We start from the raw sequence: 18,759 nt of genomic DNA, 5'->3' as shown, positions 1-18,759 counted from the left end.
AGCTGCTCCTGTTTTCTTTTGGTTATGCATTTATTGTCACAACAGATGACATTTACATGGTGAAGAGATGAGTGAAGAACAGAATGGAAATGATTTACAGCATCTCTCTTTTGTTTTGTGTGTGTTTGGATTAGACTGCATTCACAGAGTTCACGTGGAGTGCAGGTGGTGGCTCCGAGCCGTAGGAGCAGTGTAAAGGTTTCGACAGCAGTGATACGAGACGTTGTTTTGTTCCCCCCCTCTGCTGTATGTGCATATTCGTGGGTGTGTGTTTGTGAATGGGAGTAGAATGACTGGATTTACTGAGGAGGAGCTAGTTAACCTTTACTTTTTCTTTTTCCGTGCTATCCAAGCCGGGCTAACACTATTTCATACCACTGTTCATATCGCCACAAGCATGTCACATCGGCCCAAAGTCAAAAACCTGTGTCTGGAATTTCTTGCAATCACATCATATCTTGCGTGAGCATAAAGATTCCTGAGGATATTGTTAAGTTTGAACATTCTTGAGCTTTTAAACTTTTTTTTCCCTCATGTATGTAAAATCCAACAATCAGAACTGACTTAAAGCTTCAAAATACATTAAAAACCGATGAACAAGCCATTTACCAAGGAACAGCAAATAAAAAAGGATAAAATTACATTTCCTTGTTGGGGGCAGAGAGTAACCATCTATTTAGGTATTGTTTAGAAAGAGGTCTGATTTAATTCTTTTTTTTTGTGCCAGTGTAAATCCAGTTATGGTCAAGATGACTTGTGCTGAGAGCATCTGTTTCTTGTGTGTTCAACACTCTTTACTACCGAGACCCTTAATCCCCCATAAACATAAAAAAAAAATCATATTCTATCGAAGAAAACATGCAAAATCAAAAAACCCACATCGATCACAACTCTGTCACCGACAGCACATCTCGCCCTCATATCTACAAGATCAGAGCCCTGAATTCCTCTCGTCCTACATACAATCATTTACATACACGTCATTATTACAATCACTTCATTCATCCTCGGAGGAGATGTTACGCTTTTTTTCTGTTTCACGTTTGTTGCACAAAACATCGGGATGCCATTTGGTGGGCAGCTGGAGGCCCTTGGGTTTTTCTCGTTCACCTCTCAGATTCCCTCGACAGCAAGACGACACCTTTTTTCTGTCCTGGAAGGCTTCCGTAGTTTAGCATCTCCGCCATCTAGTCCAGCTGCTCTCACTGTGCTGATGAATATATTTTTTACAGAAGGGGCTCCGGGCACGAAAGAAAACTTGACTTAACCAATGAGCGGTTACACAAACCAGTCTGTAGATAGAAATGTGATCTTCTCTCTTCAGGGTAATCCTGTGTCCTGTCTGCGTGATGGTGTAATCCATCCAGCTCATGAGAAATCCACATCCAGCCGGTCGAGCCTTCAGACGGTTTCCACTTGTGCACAGTAGTGTTCAAAGGTCAAAGTTCAACCAGTGACACCAAGTGACGTCAGCAAACACACTGCAGCTTTTCTTCATGAAACACATCTGTTTTTTCTTTTTCTTTTTATAATCAGGCATTCTTGAAGATTGCTCTTCTTTCCTTCCTCTGCGGTGGTGTCTTTTAACATGTATGTACATCATTGGTTACCATTTCTGGAACTGAAAAGGTGTTGTCGTGGCGATAGTGTGAGTGGCATCCAGACATGGGCTGGGTGGTGCTGTGGTCACTGGTGGCGGTCGTTGCTAGGGGAGTTCTGACGGCTGTTTCTTGGTTTTCAGAGTGTCTATGAGAGACTGGACGCCGCGTTTCACGCTGGTGGTCACCCGCCGGGACACGGAATCTGCGGAGGGCGAGGAGGACGAACCAGCGCGTTGGGAGGGCGGCCGTGCCACCAGACACTTCTGATACCGCAGCTGAAGAAGAAGATGAGATGGTTAGTAGTGTATATGATGTGGGATTTAGTTAAATTGTAAAAACATTAGTCCAAATGTTTTTTTTTTATACATTTATAAAAAAAAAAAAGAGAAGACGTGTGCACCAACAAGAAAAGAAAAATCCAAAAATGAAATGATCGCATACGAAGTGACTTGATAAAGAGCTTGTTTTACTCTTCTCCCAGGGTTTCTGCAGATACCAGGCGGATTTACACAGACAAGTCAGTCTTTGCACATCATCCACATTTACAAAATAAAAGATATATTTTTTTATCTTACACAACAGAATATGACGCTGTTCGTGATAAAAAGGAGCAGAAAATAAAAACAGACTCGTTCTCGACTTCATTTAGAAAGCACACAGGACAGATCCTCTCTTCGTCCTTTAAATGTATCCGTCATCCAGTCTCCACAGTGCGAGCTTCCAAAACACTTTAAAGAGAATATGAACAGTCTTCAAATCTAACTTGGCAAGAAAACACAAAAAGTGTATTTTCCAAAATGTAGAACTGAAATACAAAGTCTTCTTTGAGCCTCTTATATATTTTTTCTCTCGTGTGAAATAAACAAATATGAGCTTACCACACATGCTGCCTGCACGGCCTCAGACACTAAGCCTGCATTGGGGTCGCACCAAAAAATGTGACACGCAAAGTGCTGACTCCCCGTGTCCATGATGAAGGCAAACGTATGCACGTCCCGCCCGACGCCCATGAAGGACAAGAAACGGACGCGACACTCCACCAGCACCTCCTCGTCCTCCTCCTGCACAGCCGTCAGAGAGGAGAAATCAGAGCTCTGTTAGATCGTCCTCTCCCAATGAAAGGCAAATTCACATCTTTTATTAACTGGATAGCATGGTAAGGCCTCTTGCCTTCTCTTTGATCACAGCCACAGTGGTGTCAGCGATGCTCAGTATGACAGGAGTCCAGTCGTCTTTGCATGAGGACGACAGGAGGCCCTCGATGGCCCCGTTTATGATGTCCATACCTGAGAACCAAACACAACGGTGTGAAATGTGAGACGATGTGTGATCTCTAAAGGACGTGTATGGGTTTCACTCTGGGTTTTGTTTTACCTATAGGTCGAGACACAGATGTCATACCCAGATACAGAACATGGAACTTCTGCACCAACTCAGTCTTTGGCAAAGGAAACTCTGTAGAGGGAAAACACACAGAAACGCACACAGATCAATAACTTTCTCACACGGCAACATCTAACGCAAATTTCCCAAAAGAGTCTAAACACAATAATTGGCTTAAACTAGAGAAATAAACAAACCCTGGTGAATATTTTAATACTTTATGTTGCTGTTGACATGATTAGTGCAGGAAGAAATTAGTTTTCACACAAGCATGCAGGATTTCAGAGAGCTGGGTATTTTCAGCATGAAAAACCCTTTCTTTTTTTACAAAATGCCCCGTAGGCAGAGAAGATTTTTACACACAGTAAAGGGGAACAGTTAAAAGATGTTGATGTCACCTGCATCTCAATCAGTAAACACCTTTTACCCTCAGGACCTCGCTATTAACGCACCAGACAGTCGACTATACGAGCTTGAGACGATTTCTGTCAAGGTAAAATGCAAAACACCAAAACTGCATAAATGTTTAACTATGCAATTAAAGAATGTGCATCTCGGAGGGTGCTTAAGGAAAATAGAATAAAACCTCAACCAAACCCTGATCAATTATTAACTTCTCAATCACTTATCATCATAAATTTAAAAAAATCGGCCAACGGTCAAAATAAACTGATTTATAATGACTTTATGAAAAATAACCAAATACCAACATTTTCCCTGACTGTCCAAATAGTGTTCCGACACAAAGAAGCGTTCACATGAATTCTCCCAGTTGCAAACACTTTTTTCCGATATTCCGACACCACGTGAACGCACAATAACTCCAACATTCATGTCTTTGGACTGTGGGAGGAAGCCGGAGGACCCAGGAAAGACTATTCCATTAAAAAAGTTCAAAATATCTCTGACATTCAGAACATGTTAAGACTCTTTAAAGAGTAGTAACATGAACGATGAACAGTGAGGGGGGGGTTTTCACACATGAATTCTATGTTTAAAGCAGAGCTCAGAGAAGGACAGATTTGATGAGGACAGCATTATCCTGGTGTTGGTTCTCATCCCAAATCATTTGGTGCTAATCTCCTCAAACGAGTCCCAACACAGAAGCCCTGTCGAAAATCTAATCCAGGTGAGAGAGAACTGTTCTAAATTCTGTGTAAAGTGGAAAAAAAACCTCCCACTGGATTCCAACTCTTTTTTCCCCCCAAGTTATAGCTTTACCAGATATGAGGGATGTTTCACCAATGGGTTGTTTGATCCGGGGGTTGGGATGGACGCTGTGGAGCAGCAGGCCTCGCCTCAAAGAAACACTAAGCAGGTTTTAATGAGGTCCAGTGCCTCCGTAAGTGAAGAGCCGATACGGTTCTTTTACATTCTGATGCTGGAGCTCCTCTCCTCAGCGCTCGGCAGATGCACACAAGCGCCAAAGTCACGGTGGATGAATTGCGCTGCCACTTTTTCCCCATTCTTCCGATAATTACTCGAGACTGAGAGGAGCAAGCGGAGGGGTTAAGCGAAATCGGAACCTGTGAATAGAATTAGCGCGGTGAGGATAACGCTCGGTGACCGGGGAGTGAGGAGTTGTTGGAGAGTCAGCGTTATCGTGTGTGTAATTGAACCAAAACACTGCTATCTTTTCTATTAAAAATGTTCAAGGTTGCTCCTCAGGCGATAAGGTAAATTTTGTTTTAAAACATACATAGTTTCAGATGTGGAGGAGAGCTGTTATGTGAGACAAGGAACCACGGCAGGGAAGACAGCACACGGCTGACAAATCTAATTCTCTCACAGGGGAACTACAAAAGAACACGACTCAAGTTAAAAGAGAAAGTGTGTGAGCGTGTGTGTGTGAGCGTGTGTGCACCTTGTAGGGGCACATCAGAGCTGGTTTGGGAGGAGCTGCCCGCTGCAGCCTTGGCACTTTTCCTTTCAGCCATAATCTAAACAAGGGGAGAGGAGGAAAGAAGAAGAGACAGGGAGATAAACCACAGAGGGATGAAGAATGGGACAAAGTGAAGGAGAGAAACAGATAAAGGGCAAGAGAGGTGAGAACAAAAGGAAAGAAGAGGAAAGGGATCAGAACAGAGAACAAAGAATAATCGACTTAGTAGATTTGACCTTAGACTTGTCTTTGAAATGAGCAGTAAAAAATGAAGCACACAAATAATAACATTGAAATGATAAGGCTGTGACATCCCATAATGTTTGCTTTTGTTAATAACCCACATAAAAAAATCACCAACGTCCTGTTACCTTGAATAAAATTAGGGATTTCTCTGCATTTGAACATTGTTGGAAACATTCTGCATCATGTACGTCTAAAAGTCAACAAATATATAACGTAGGTGCAGTCGTTTGCAGAATTGTTACATATTATATCTCCAACTGTAGAAACAGACAGTGTCTTCCTGTCTTTTCTTTGCTGCAGCTCTCTTGCTGCAGAGCACGCACTCTTCACACTGTGTTGAATAGTCTGCACGGCCCCTGCACTGAGCCGCTGCTCTCTCTTCTACAGATACTTGATTAATTGCCGGTGTCATTAATCAGAGTCTGTGGTGATTCTGCAACTCCGCTCACAAGGGAACATGTAGGAGGACGCACGCACACGCACGCACACACACGCACACACACGGCACACACACACTCTTTCACACACACACAAGGGAAAGCCGCTCAGCGTGCTTTGCAGCTGCAAGACTCAGGTCACCAAGTTTCTCCGCTGCAGTGATAGAGAAAACTACAAGTGTGTTCAAAATAGGCCGTGTGAAGAGCCTCACACACACACACACACACACACACACACACACACACACACACACACACACACACACACACACACACACACACACACACACACACACACACACACACACACACACACACACACACACACAAACATAAACCAGTAGCCTTTTTTTAATGTGACCAAACTTTTGGAGATGGTTGAATCATACAAAGGTTCTTGATTTGAGCATAAAGAACAAAACAGCTATGAACATATGTTGAAACGTAAATTGACCTGCTTCAACTATTTCCATGGTTTTATTTTAAATCTAACCATTGATTTTACCTTTTGTAACAATTCAAAATAAAATATGCTATTACTAACGGTTTTAAAATGTTCACTAACTTTTAATAGAATGATCAAGTCAGTGACATCAGTCTTCCCTTTGTTTCCTTGCCATTTAAATCTGTCTGTCAGTGAATCTCTACTTTTCTTTACATGAGGCTCATTCAAGAGGCCTCCAGCATGTAGCTGAGTGTGGGGAGATTCAGACTGGCTGTAATCTGAACAGTCAACAGAGTGAGGAGGGGAGGGTACCACTGATTCGTGTGTGAGAGAGAGGGAGAGAGAGAGGGAGAGAGAGAGGGAGAGAATCAAGAGAGTGACTTTGCTTTATGCTGCAGCTTTGCACTGTTAAGAGTCTGTGATTCCATGTTCCTGAGAGGGTTAACACGCTCTCTCTCTTCTCTCTCTCTCTCTCTCTTTGTCGGAGTGTGCGCTAAGTTACAGTCTCAGAAAAGTAACTCTAGTTGACTGCATCAGCAGAAAAAGATTGACTTCTCCCTCCTCAATGGATTAAAGCTTGATGGCTTGTTTCAGAGGAGCTTGTCGAACGGTGACGTGATGACACCCACCTTGGAGCAGATTTCGTGGAGACTTGTGGCGATGGCTGCGGCAGGAGTATCACATCGGAACACGTGGCACTTCAGCACCCGCGTGTTCTTGTCTCTCGCCACGTAGGCAAAGTCCCTGAAGCACGGACAGAGGACAGGTGTCATCACACATGAATTTCTGATGAAATGTAAGAGACAAACATTGACCTGGATGCACATCAACAGCAGATTACAAAGATATTTGCACTGTTAAAGGGGCAGTAAACAATCTCTGTCAGCCTGTGCACTTATTTATCAAAATTTTCACGTTTCTTGACATATTTCTTAGATGCCCAACTTTGATATATCATATGTGATAAGAAAACAAAAAGATAAAACCACCTTTGAAAAAAAAATGTGTTTTGACTTTTTAGTTTGGTCCATCTCCCATCCATTAACATGGAGGAGCCATACTGCAGACAGCCACCAGGAGGAGATTGAGAATCTTTGGCTTCACTTTTCGGAAGCAAACCTATCGTCCATCTTTACACACAGTCTGTGGTGTATATGTGTAAGAGGGACAGGACAGAATGATGGTGGGTTGTTTAGGGTTAAGACAACACGGATACAAATTAATTTGAACTTTTCATAAATGTGCGTTTTTGCCATAACGATAGGCCGTTTGTTCTGTCTCATTAAACTTCTTCATTCAATATATTTTATGAGGGAGAAGTTTTATCCACCTAATTCCAGTGCACTGACTGGGAGCCACCTTTCGGAATATTCTGGTGCAACACTTATTAACGGGCCTCAAACTCCTTTTCCCAGAGTGCAACTGGCTTAGGGGCCAATATCTGGATTTGATTGCCAATTTGTATTTCTAAATTCCCTTCAGCGGTTTTCACTTGAGTTTGTTTGGTTCACGTTTGGCTTCATCAGCAGAGTCGGGATATTTCCATCTGAAATCCCTCCCAGTGTTTTCAGCCTTTTCATTTTTATTTTCATCTTCTACAGCAGTAACAGTTATATTAAAGTGAGTGTTGCATCTCGTCTCCGTTCTGTCTGTTGTCAGGAGGTGACTGATCGCAGAAATAAAAAAAAGAAGTTTGCCAGAACTCTGCTCGGAAATGAAAGAAAAAAATCCAATCCTCTCCCTGCACTTTGCATTTGCATTGTAATCTCTGCAAACATGGGAAAAAGCGGCAGAAAATCATGTTGCAAAACATTTCCTGCATAAGTAAAAAAAAAAACTAAATGAAAGCAATGAATATCATCAGGGTAAATCAACTTGCTCTGCATGCATATAGCTCTATTTGACACATAGATTACTTAGAGCCCCTTTAACAGCATGTTTCTGTCAGTAATTGCTTCACTGAAAGCGGGTGCCAAATTTGGCTACAACAGATGCGTGCCCCAGAGCCTGAGGAAACTACGTGCCTCAAGCTCCACAATGGTGCCACATGGCAGAGAAAGATGAGGAGGAGGAGGAGGATGAGGGTAAGACTGAGAGAGGAAGCTCCACCGAGATATGAAAGTGTATGCAGCGGGTGGGCGATGATGACACACAGCAACGTGTGGGTGATACCACGCACACACACACACAGACACACGCACGCACGAAAACGCAAGTTTTCCAGCCTGGACTGAAATGATTGAGTAAACAGACAACGCAGAGTGAAAGATTGGGAGGGGGACGTGCAGAGGAGCCAGCTGGACAGCGGTGTCACCAGATGCAACAGCTTCAGTGCACACACACACACACACACACACACACACACACACACACACACCTATACAGTGCATGCTTCACATTAACCACAGACACAAACAGAAATATGCCAAACACAGCCAGCATTTATCACAACAGGCTCTTTATGTTTATGAGACATCCGGTCTGTCTCCTCTGCTTAACTGTGTGCTCACACACTTTGGGTCAATACTGCTCACCGCCTGTGGCCAGGAAGGAAAGTACAATGCAATGTGTGTGCGTGTGTGTGTGTGTATGTTGTAAGATAGGTGTGTGTATGCATCCAGTGCACTTTGTTCAGGGACGTTTGAGCAGTGTGTCACCAAAGCAGCATGAGTGGCCTTGCCTCGCACACTACAAATGGGTCTTTTATGACTCGTGTTCCCTCTCTGGGGGATCAAAATGCTATAAAACCGCACGCAACTCTGAATAGGAAATAGCCCGTGGCCAGTCTGGCATCATTGATGATTTAACACTTGCAATTTAGACCTTCAATGGTTGCTGATGGACTCCTGCAAAGAGCAACAGTGACTCCGGGCGAAGCAAAGCCACTGGTTTGATGCCTGAAAGTGATTACACTGTATGGGTGGGTGAGTGGGTGGGTGGGTGGGCTCAACCCTCGAAGAGCAGTTACCTTTCTCTGGGTCCCAGGAAGCAGGGCCAGGGAAGCGAGGAGGATGAGAGCAGGGAGGTAAGGGATACAAGGAAAGAGATCAATGATGGGAAATTAAGAGACAGGGAAAAATGGAGAGATTAGACAATTGTATCATAGCAAAAAGGTGAAAAGGGAAAAGAAAACGAGATCAGAGGGTGAGATAGAAAAAAACAACAAGAGGAACATTAATACACACAGAGTCACAGAGCTCTGTCACCTCATTCCACGTCCTCCATGCTCTGTGTACTTTTCAATTCAGTGGCTTACGTTCCGCTACATTATGACACAACACACCTTTCCTGTTAGATGGGACACACGCATACGCATACACACACACACACACACACACACACACACACACACACACACACACACACACACACACACACACACACACACACACACACACACACACACACACACACACACACACACACACACACACACACACACCTTCTTGTTACCACCTCCCCCTTACTCCCTATTTCTCTACCTCTTTCTGCCTCCCAGTCTCTTTCATCCTCCTCTTTGCTCTGGCTCTTTAATCTTCCTTTTCGCTCCCCAGCTTTCTCGTTCTCTCACTCCCGAACTCACTATTTTTCCCCCCTCAACACAAGAACACACACACACACACACACACACAGAAAAGAATGCAGCATGAAGTGATTCCGAACAATTCAAATCAACAGTGCATCTCATCAGTGCCGCACTCTTCGAGGAGAGCTACAAAGGCAGGTTGAATAAAGATCAGAAGGCTAATTCAAACATGGCCTCGCTTTGATTCTCTGATTAGCCACTTAGTGTGCAGCAGTGTGTGTGTGTGTGTGTGTGTGTATGTGTGTGGTAGCTGGCAGATCATTTCAAACAGGGAATCTTTAGAGTCAGAGCATCAAAACTGCTGCTTCAACGCAGCCAGTGGTCGCCACTGCCTTGCGCGCACACACACACACACAAAGCTTAAATCAACACATGTATAAACTGACTTTAAGCTGTCACTTGCATGTATGTGTGTGTGTGTCAACACATGCAGTGTTGAAATTCATCTCTTCCTATGTTTCTCTATATTTGAATTGCATTCCTGATTTTTCTTTGCTCTGACTTCATTTACTTTCTTTTCTACTTCCCTCTGCTCCGTTTCCAATTTAAACTCAAAAACCTATTCCACAGTCAAGTCACTTTGGTAGAATTGGATTAAAGTCTCAAAAAGCTGCTCTCCTCTTTCTCAGACATTGCCCTGCATTGTTCTCCATACAATCAATTTGCATGTGGCAGACTGAAAGTGCTGCAGAAGCTTTATCATTGATGGTGACTACAACACAGGGGATTCAAACCCAGCACAGATCCTAAAGAAACAACAGTGTAGACAGAGCAGAGTATGTGGTCCTTCATATGTGGCCCAGGACAGGTTTGTGTTCACACAGAAAAAAACAATGTGGCCACACGTGTGCTAGACCACCTCCAAATGTGGTCTGAGTGATCCGATCTCAGGAGGCATGGAAGATGCATTTAGGAACTTGAACCTGAACTTGGCGCTGAGCACTTGTGATCGGATCAAGACGTCTGAACAGGGTCTAAGCTTCATCTGGAAATGCATATTTTTCTCAGTGAGTGGTTTTTGTAAACACTCACTTTTAATTTTGCTTTTTTACCAATGAAGAAGGAAACTTGGAGGGCTGGATGGCCGAGGAAGAGATGGAAAAGAAGACGGGAGTCAGAAATAAATGAAAGCAGCAAAGCAGAGAGATGAGTAGAAGCAAGTGTTTTTTCTCTCTCTCTCTCTCTCTCTCTCTCTCTCTCTCTCTCTCTCTCTCTCTCTCTCTCTCTCTCTCTCTCTCTCTCTCTCTCTCTCTCTCTCTCTCTCTCTCTCTCTCTCTTCTCTCTCCTCTCCTCCTCTCTCTCTCTGCCTCACATATTTCCACGGCTGAATAAAGGATGACTGACTCAGAACTACCAATCTCTCTTTGATCCCGCGGCTGTGAGGAAGGCTCGGCTGGAGAGGATGCGTAGAACTCGGAGATTAAATGAGGTCACCGCTGCAGATGGATGGCGAGCAGGGTTTGAGAACGCCGCACAGAACCATCATCATCTGCAGCTCTGACATCAGTCTCCCAGCATCAGTAGTACTAACAGACTAGTGCGTAGTAGTGTTAACATTAGCATACAGTACGTAGCGCTATGGGAAAATCGCAACTCTGATTTCTTGCAAAGTTGGCAAGTTCGACTCAGCAGTCGAGACTCCAGAGGAAGTGAGAACTATTTGCAGCTGGAACAGTGTTTTTAATGATAACAGCAGCTCAGCTCGGCTCTGGTGATCACACATCAACACAACTGTACCTGAAGGAAATAAAATAATCTCACCTCTGAGGTTCACAGATTTTCCGGGGGGGAGTAAAATGGAATTGACTGTGAGTGTAGTAAAATGTACACTTGATATCATATCTCTACAAATCAAATAAATGAATGGCCACTCACTGAACTAAAACACAACTGAGCGGTGAATATTACCCCAACCAGAAAAGCTGCCACTGTAACAAATACACCAAACTCTGTTAAGATTCTTGAAATTTAAAAGTTTCCACACTGATTATTGGAGATAAACGCTGTTTTTATAATGACTCCTAAATCTTTTTTTTAAACTGATCTACAGCTCAGCATTAGTCTTGAACTTTCTGGACCTGATTTTGGCAGATTCAATTCCACACTTCTCACAGGAGATCGTACCCACTCTCCAAAGTAACATAGAGCAAGAGCAGACATTCGGGGTGAGCAGTGGGAATGAAAGTGTCTCTATCGTCCATATTCCAAGTCAGTGAAACATCAAGCTAATTTTGAGGCTGCTATTTTAACGTAAAAAGTTGCATAGTTTGCAAACGAGAATAGGACATAGTAGAGCGTACGCCTCCGCCAAGGCCCAGCACTCCCCTTATGAAACGGGGCTGCTTCCTTGGGTCGTGCCCCACCCCTACACAAAAGGTCATTGAAATCCATCCTGCAAACTAAAAAGTAACAAAGATATGGAGTCAATAACATAACGACCTTGGCGGAGGTAAATCTAACTTTTGTAAAACATGATGTTAAATTGTTTATATATTGTCAAGTACTTAAGCAACACTTGCTTGTAAGTGTTTGGCTTTTTGCCAGAGTTTGCAAATGTAACTCTCGATATTTCAGACAAAAGACCACTTTCACTGATAATACTACCTTATTTAAATTCAAGAAGTTTCAAAAACCTGATAGAGAATAACGCCAACGTGCATCTTCAGGTACTAAAACGCTGTAATAAATCTAAAGTGTGCAATGAGCGGCAGAGAAAACCACCTGCACTGCAGTGCGTTCTTCTGCAGTGCAGCCTCCATCACTCAGCAGAGACTCGTGTCTTCTCCAAACCATCTGTCACACGTACATGCAAACACACACTTGACACAGACTTCAATTATCGAGCAGCTCGGAGAGGATCTGGGTAGTGTCGGCCGCTATATGCTAATGCTCGTACATATGCTAATTGCACGGCCCAACGCTGTTTTTAGAAATGTCTGAGGAGGAAGTGGCTGGAGACTCTCCCGTCAGCAGAAAGTGCGTTGAACGTATTGATCGCTGCTGGACTGGCGACTCTGGCTCCAGTCCAACATGGATCAGATCCAGTTCCATGGCAACATGTGAGAGTGGAGACTACCGCTGGATGGTGATTGAGAGGAAAGCCCTTTCATCACACTGCAAAGAGAATAACATAACAACTGACAGGTAGATTTATGTTTACCAGCTGTTTCTTCTGCTTTTTTGTGCAGCATTTGTGTGAAGACTGTGTGTTAGAAGCTTCACTTAAAACTTTGCTGCAGCATGAAATTATCCCATGAAAGCAAAAAGCTGGGATTGCTTGAGTTTAGATAACATTATCAGATGGTGGGGTCAGGGCCACGCCTCAACCACACCTCTAATCACCTGCCTTCTAATCACCAGTCAACACATCACTCTCTGTTGGACTCAGATTCTTTAACCCATCCTTTCCCTTCTCCGCAAGAGAAAAGGTGAAAAAGAAGAGAGAAGAAGAAAGGGGAAAAAGTCCTACCCTCATCCCTTCATCCTCCTTCTGACATCCTTACATCCTCCTTCCCTCATTCCTTCATCCTTCTTCCTTCTTCATCCTCTTCCTTCATCCCTTCATCCTCCGTCCTTCATTCCTTCTTCCTCCTTCCCTCATCCCTACACTCCTCGCTTCATCCTCCGTCCTTCATTCTCCTTCCCTCATCCCTACCCTCATCCCTTCATCCTTCATTTTTTCTCAACATCCAATATATCTATATATCTATTTCCATTCAAACCTATAGATCGCATACAGTTGGAGGTCCTTGCTAGTGAATATGAGGCTAGCATCAGTACTTGTTTTATAATTGTCATAAATAACATTTAGGCTCATACTAATCTGTATGAGCCTAAATGACATTCATGACAATTATACAACAAGTACTGATACGAATAGAAAAAGATAAATCCACCCTAAAACACAACATAATAGCACATAAACATTTTTTTGGAACATTTCTTCTTTTGAAAAACTCTCCATTTCCATTGGTCCTAACAATAAACGTTGCAATACACTGCGGCAAAGATACTGTTTTTTAAATTTTATTGGACCCCTGCTGATAGTTTGCAGGAAACCGTGAGTGTTGCTCCTGACTGAAGTTAATTGTAATTTATTGTAATGGAAAGTAGAATATGGTGATAAAAAAAGGTAATAAAACACACAGATAAAACCAGAAAGAAGAAACCACACTACTTTAGAGCTGCTGACAGAAATGGGCTTAGTTTTACAGCTCTGTTGACGCTATGTGAGTGTCCACCACCTGTTTATATACATCTGTGCCTCTATAACATTTGCTTAAAATGATCAGTATTTAAATTAGAACCAGACCAAAACTGATATTTTAGCCCGTGTTGTTATTGATATTTGAGAGTCAAAAAAATATAATTCGGGTATATTGTGAATATTCATTTTTCAAGGATCTGTGACGTGTTATTATCATAAATTTACATCTGAACAATGGAAAATAATATTTGGGCCATATTTCATATATATATAGGAATAAAATCTTAATATTATGTAAGTAAAGTCATACTTTAAAATCATAGTATTACTAGAAAAAATGTATTGTTATTACTGTCTCTGTCTATTCAAACTGAAGTTTTTCCCATTTTATGTGAGGAATCTTTCTAGGTTTAGGAGTGAGATACAGTAGATATTAAATAGATCATACTGTAATTCCCCTCTGGAATGAATTTAGGATTTGTGCCTTTGAGCAACAATTGAACTGACTTGACTGGCTCTCTGGTGGATAAACTACATTTAGTTTATATGTAATGGTGAGACTGTAGAGAGGCAGTATCCTGTACAGCAACAACACAGCGATATATCAACTCGATATAGATCTATCAGTCGGTGGTCATTGATCTGTATCACCAACTCGCTGGAAACACGTAAGCACAGTCCCTGTGGGGAAGGTTAGCATGAGAGAGAGGTGATCATTATAGATTGTATTTAAAGAGGGATAATGCCATCTTGCACTGTTGATGTCATTTGGAACCAGAGCCTGCGTAGTAGTGATTGTGGTGCGGAGTCCTGGTATCAAGGTCCTGCCTTTACACATGCTCGACCAATTATGACGTTTCATCCAGTTTTATAGCATCAAATAAGTACTTCAAACCAAACTTATAAATGAACTCAACATACATTAGTCACAAGAATCCCATCCACTAACATGGAGGGAAGGGATCAATGGACTATACTGCAGCCAGCCACCAGGGGGGTGATTAAGATGATTTGGCTTCACTTTTGGAAGGCTATCCTGTTGTCCATCTTTAGAAGCCACTTTCATATCTGTACATGCAGCTGTCTTAGAAATTCACCAACCTAAACAAAAACTCACTAAGTCGAATGATGACGAATGATGAAATGTAAAAATGACAGTTTATGGTTTTAGTTTAAGCAGTAGTGTTCACGAAGAAGCAGTAACACAAAGAGTAGCTGAACCCAGTCTTTATGCTAAGCTAAGCCAATCACCCCCTGGCTCCAGTTCCATGTTAACACAGAGATTTGAATGATATTGATCTTCTCGTCAAACTGCATATTTTTCCCAAAATGTTGAACTATTCATTTTAATGACGTTGAACAGAAAAATAGGCGTGCCTGAAAAAAAGGATGTTTGGGGCTAATTTGTACCGAACTAAAGGCAACAGCAGTCGAAGCTCTTCCAGCCTCAGTGACACTGAGTACTTCCAGGCTGTGTGACAACAGAACAGGGTAAACCCCTCTGCGACCTGGTGAATTAGTCATGGCCCACAGCCATTAGACCTAATGCAAAATGTCTGAGCGTAATTACCTCTCGCCATCGTAAACCTGTTTACTGCACCAAGATGAGCAGCAAAATGAGCACCCAGGGCCAGGGGCAGCAAAGGTACCAGATGACACATACTCCCTTTCTCTGTACACACAAACAAACACACACACACACACACACACACACACACACACACACACACACACACACACACACACACACACACACACACACACACACACACACACACACACACACACACACACACACACACACTCGCAGGCAGACTGGCAGAAACACACACACAATCATCAATATTGCCCGAGGCAGCAAAGAAGTAGGACAAATCAAGCTGAAAATAAAAATAAAACTGTTGTCTACAATGTATTAAGCAGCGTACGCAGCACAGAGGGCTGCCTGTGTGATCTGAGCAGACATTTGATGTTGTTTACAGCGGCAGCTCTGCCTCGGTTTGATTCATACTCAGTACTTGTGCATCATTTCTGCGAAAACGCAGCGATTTACAACACTGATGGTGAAGATGGTGTTTTGCTTAAAAGGTGGGAGTAAAACGCACTTTACCCCGGGCCTGTCTACACACAGGTTTGTGACTGAGTGTGGCACACAGGCAAATGAGAGAGGGAGGGGCAACAAGCCGAGGAGGCACACACACACAGCACCCATGTGTCAACACTCGTTGTATTTCATTACATATTAAAAAGCAGAGAGAGGTGGGTGGGAGAGATGGAAAGACAGAGTGTGTGTGTGTGTGTGTGTGAGGGGGAGAAAGAGGGATTCTGGGTGGGCGAGAGAGGGGGAAAGATGATGTCCTGCTGTTCTCTCTGCTCTTGATCATTTATACATCACACTGCTAGAGAGAGAGAGAGAGAGAGAGAGAGAGAGATTCTCTGTATGTGTCATTTGTGTGTTTTAGCACACGAGCACAGTTATTCTCTATTGAATCAAAGCTTCAGTGAGATGTCACTTCAGTCTGACGCTCCCAGAGAGAGAGAGAGAGAGAGAGAGAGAGAGAGAGAGAGAGAGAGAGTGTAGGGGAGCGCAGGAATTTGGTGTCGAGTTAGAACAAAGTTCAAGCTGTATACATGCACAGTTCAGTTTGGACCACACTGTGCATGTAACCTCATTTGGTGCATGTGCCATAAATCATTGTTTCATGCACATACAGTACAGTGAAGTACAGTCTGTCATTGGACTTACAATGCATACGCTGAAAGAACAGCAGCATCGGGACGAAGATACTTTTAGTTTCAACTCTTCATGTTTCTGCTGTGATATTTATGTTTTTTTTTAATATTTCTTCAAGAGAGAAATGTTGTTTTTCCATTTCAATTTTGTCCCAGAGTGTCCCAGTCTTTGGCTGCAGGCAGAAATCTCAGAGACAAATAGTTTCTAGGCATATATCTAAACTATAAAAGCTACCAGTGAGGCTAGATACCACTAGAGGCACGTAAGAAAACATTTTAAAGTAAAATTTAAAGCTCAAAGGATTAAACTATGATTCTGTTACCTTTTCTAAAGATTTCACTAATACCGACCGGACAGTATAAAGTTGAAATGGGAAAGACACGCAGCAAAGGGCCGGGTCGGAACCGAACCCAAACCTCTAAATGCAGAATGCCTGATTCTGTAACTTGATCAGATAGATTATCTGTTTATAGTCAGATACGTAATATCATCAATATATCCTTGTTTTTGTCTTGTGCTAACAACATGAATATCTGTGTTATTGTCCAAAAAAAACAGCGATCTGAGGGAAGAGTGGTGATTTTTTACCATTGACCTGCCCTTTACAAATGAAATGATTAAATGATTCATGGGGAAAATACCCAGCCGATGAACAGAAAATAAAAACAGTTATTAATTATAAACTCCAGCCCCTAGGACAAGCGGTATAGAAGTAGGTGGGTGGGTGGGTGGGTGGGTGGGTGGATGGATGGATGGATGGATGGATGGATGCATGGTTGGGTGGATGCATGGTTGGGTGGGTGGATGGATGGAGGTTGGTGTTATTTGCCAATCAGGGTTTTAGCTATTGTCTGGGTTTAAGATGCATTCAGCACATTTGCAATCTATCGATTTATGAGAAAAAATATTCTACTCATGAATGAGCTGAAGAGATTTAAAAAAAATCATAATCAAAAAAAGTGATAGATGAGTTCCTCTAATTACAATCTGTCAATGTACATTATTTGAATAAATGCGATATTGATCCTGAGATAACAAAGACCAGATTAATTCACCACCTAATACATTTATTCTGCTCCACACGCCGACAGACAGCTGCCCCAGAGGAAAACAATCCAAAAAACCTACATCAAACACGTTGAGTATTCAAATATATTCAACCTAAAAACTGTGTGTGGCCACTTCTGCTGTCTGGATGCTGTGGATAGACGAGCTTCAGGCAGACCCCGACTCTCCCGCTGCGTTCAGCCCTGTATGATCAGCGAACATCAGCATCGCCACGGCCGAGGACCAGAGTGGTTTTTATCGGGAGGAGATTTATCGGCTGGTTGGGGAAAGGGAGGCGATCTATAGGGGGAACGGGAGGAGTAATCCGTCAGGAGGGCAGGGATTACAGCAGGTGTGCCTAACAATGCTAATGTAAAAGAGAGATGAAATGCAAGAGAGAGGGAAGACTTTTTTTTCTTTGTACCATTGTGTGTAATTCTCTCTGTGTGTGTCTGACATATGACTCTGAGTGGAGCCACCGCTCCTGCCATGATGACCCTGCAGAGGATTGGGTTTTCTGCGAGGCTGGGTGGACATATCCTGACCTGTCAAGACGTGTGCGTGTATGTGTGCGGAGAAGTGGGAGTGATGGATTGTGGGTAGATGATGGGGGAGCTGACGTGGAGGAGCGATGACTCCGCGAGGAAAGAGATGGGGCTCAAATCGGAGCAGGGGGAGCAGCGAGAGGAGGCCATCAATCACCCTGGCGTCTATCGAGTGGATCTAGGTGTTCAGGCCCGGTCCCGGCGGGCCATCAGAGGTCCCTCGCATGTTAATTAAGGCGACAGGGGCCTCGACATCAGCAAATAAGCTGCGGTTCAAGCGGGACATCGTGACTGAAAGGGGTCGAGGAGCAGCTGCCACAACCCAAACATGCACATACAAACTCACTTCATTGACATAAATGGAGGTGATCGCTGGAGTGTGTTCAGCATTAAAATATTAATGATAGTGGAGGCTTGCGTGTTTCTTCCTCTCCTCTCCTTCCCTCTCCTCCTCTCCTTTCCTCTTCCTTCCTCTCCTCTCCTCTCTCCTCCATCCCATCCCTCCTCTCTCTCCTCTCCTCTCCTCTCCTCTCCTCTCCCCTCTCCTCTCCTCTCCTCTCCTCTTCCTTCCTCTCCTTTCCTCTGTCCTCCTCTCTTCTCCACTCCTCTCCTTTCCTCTCCTCCTCTCCCTTTCTTCTCTACATGC

The 18,759-nt window shown here is 43.2% G+C and overlaps 1 protein-coding gene across 6 annotated transcripts in view; it reads right to left on the bottom strand.

Moving 5' to 3' along the window:
• Positions 1 to 11: 11 nt before the first annotated feature.
• The window catches only part of LOC118112441 (amyloid beta precursor protein binding family B member 2), a 33,472-nt gene continuing 14,724 nt past the window's right edge, over positions 12 to 18,759 (bottom strand). For 4 of the 6 annotated variants that reach the window (XM_035161754.2, XM_035161752.2, XM_035161753.2 and 1 more), the window contains 7 exons: positions 8,963 to 8,968; positions 6,624 to 6,738; positions 4,849 to 4,924; positions 2,976 to 3,056; positions 2,772 to 2,887; positions 2,480 to 2,662; positions 12 to 1,876 (listed from right to left, as the gene is read on the bottom strand). In XM_035161754.2, coding sequence (XP_035017645.1) covers positions 1,706 to 1,876; positions 2,480 to 2,662; positions 2,772 to 2,887; positions 2,976 to 3,056; positions 4,849 to 4,924; positions 6,624 to 6,738; positions 8,963 to 8,968 — 748 coding nt within the window. In that variant the 3' untranslated portion in view covers positions 12 to 1,705. The remainder of the gene's footprint in view (positions 1,877 to 2,479; positions 2,663 to 2,771; positions 2,888 to 2,975; positions 3,057 to 4,848; positions 4,925 to 6,623; positions 6,739 to 8,962; positions 8,969 to 18,759) is intronic. The other 2 variants (XM_035161755.2, XM_035161758.2) reach the window with 1 other exon arrangement.

The sequence above is a fragment of the Hippoglossus stenolepis genome, chromosome 7, assembly GCF_022539355.2.
Source record: "Hippoglossus stenolepis isolate QCI-W04-F060 chromosome 7, HSTE1.2, whole genome shotgun sequence".
In the NCBI taxonomy this organism is placed as follows: domain Eukaryota; kingdom Metazoa; phylum Chordata; class Actinopteri; order Pleuronectiformes; family Pleuronectidae; genus Hippoglossus; species Hippoglossus stenolepis.
Note: the sequence above shows the minus strand (reverse complement) of the source record. Positions and strands in the feature narration are given on the sequence as shown.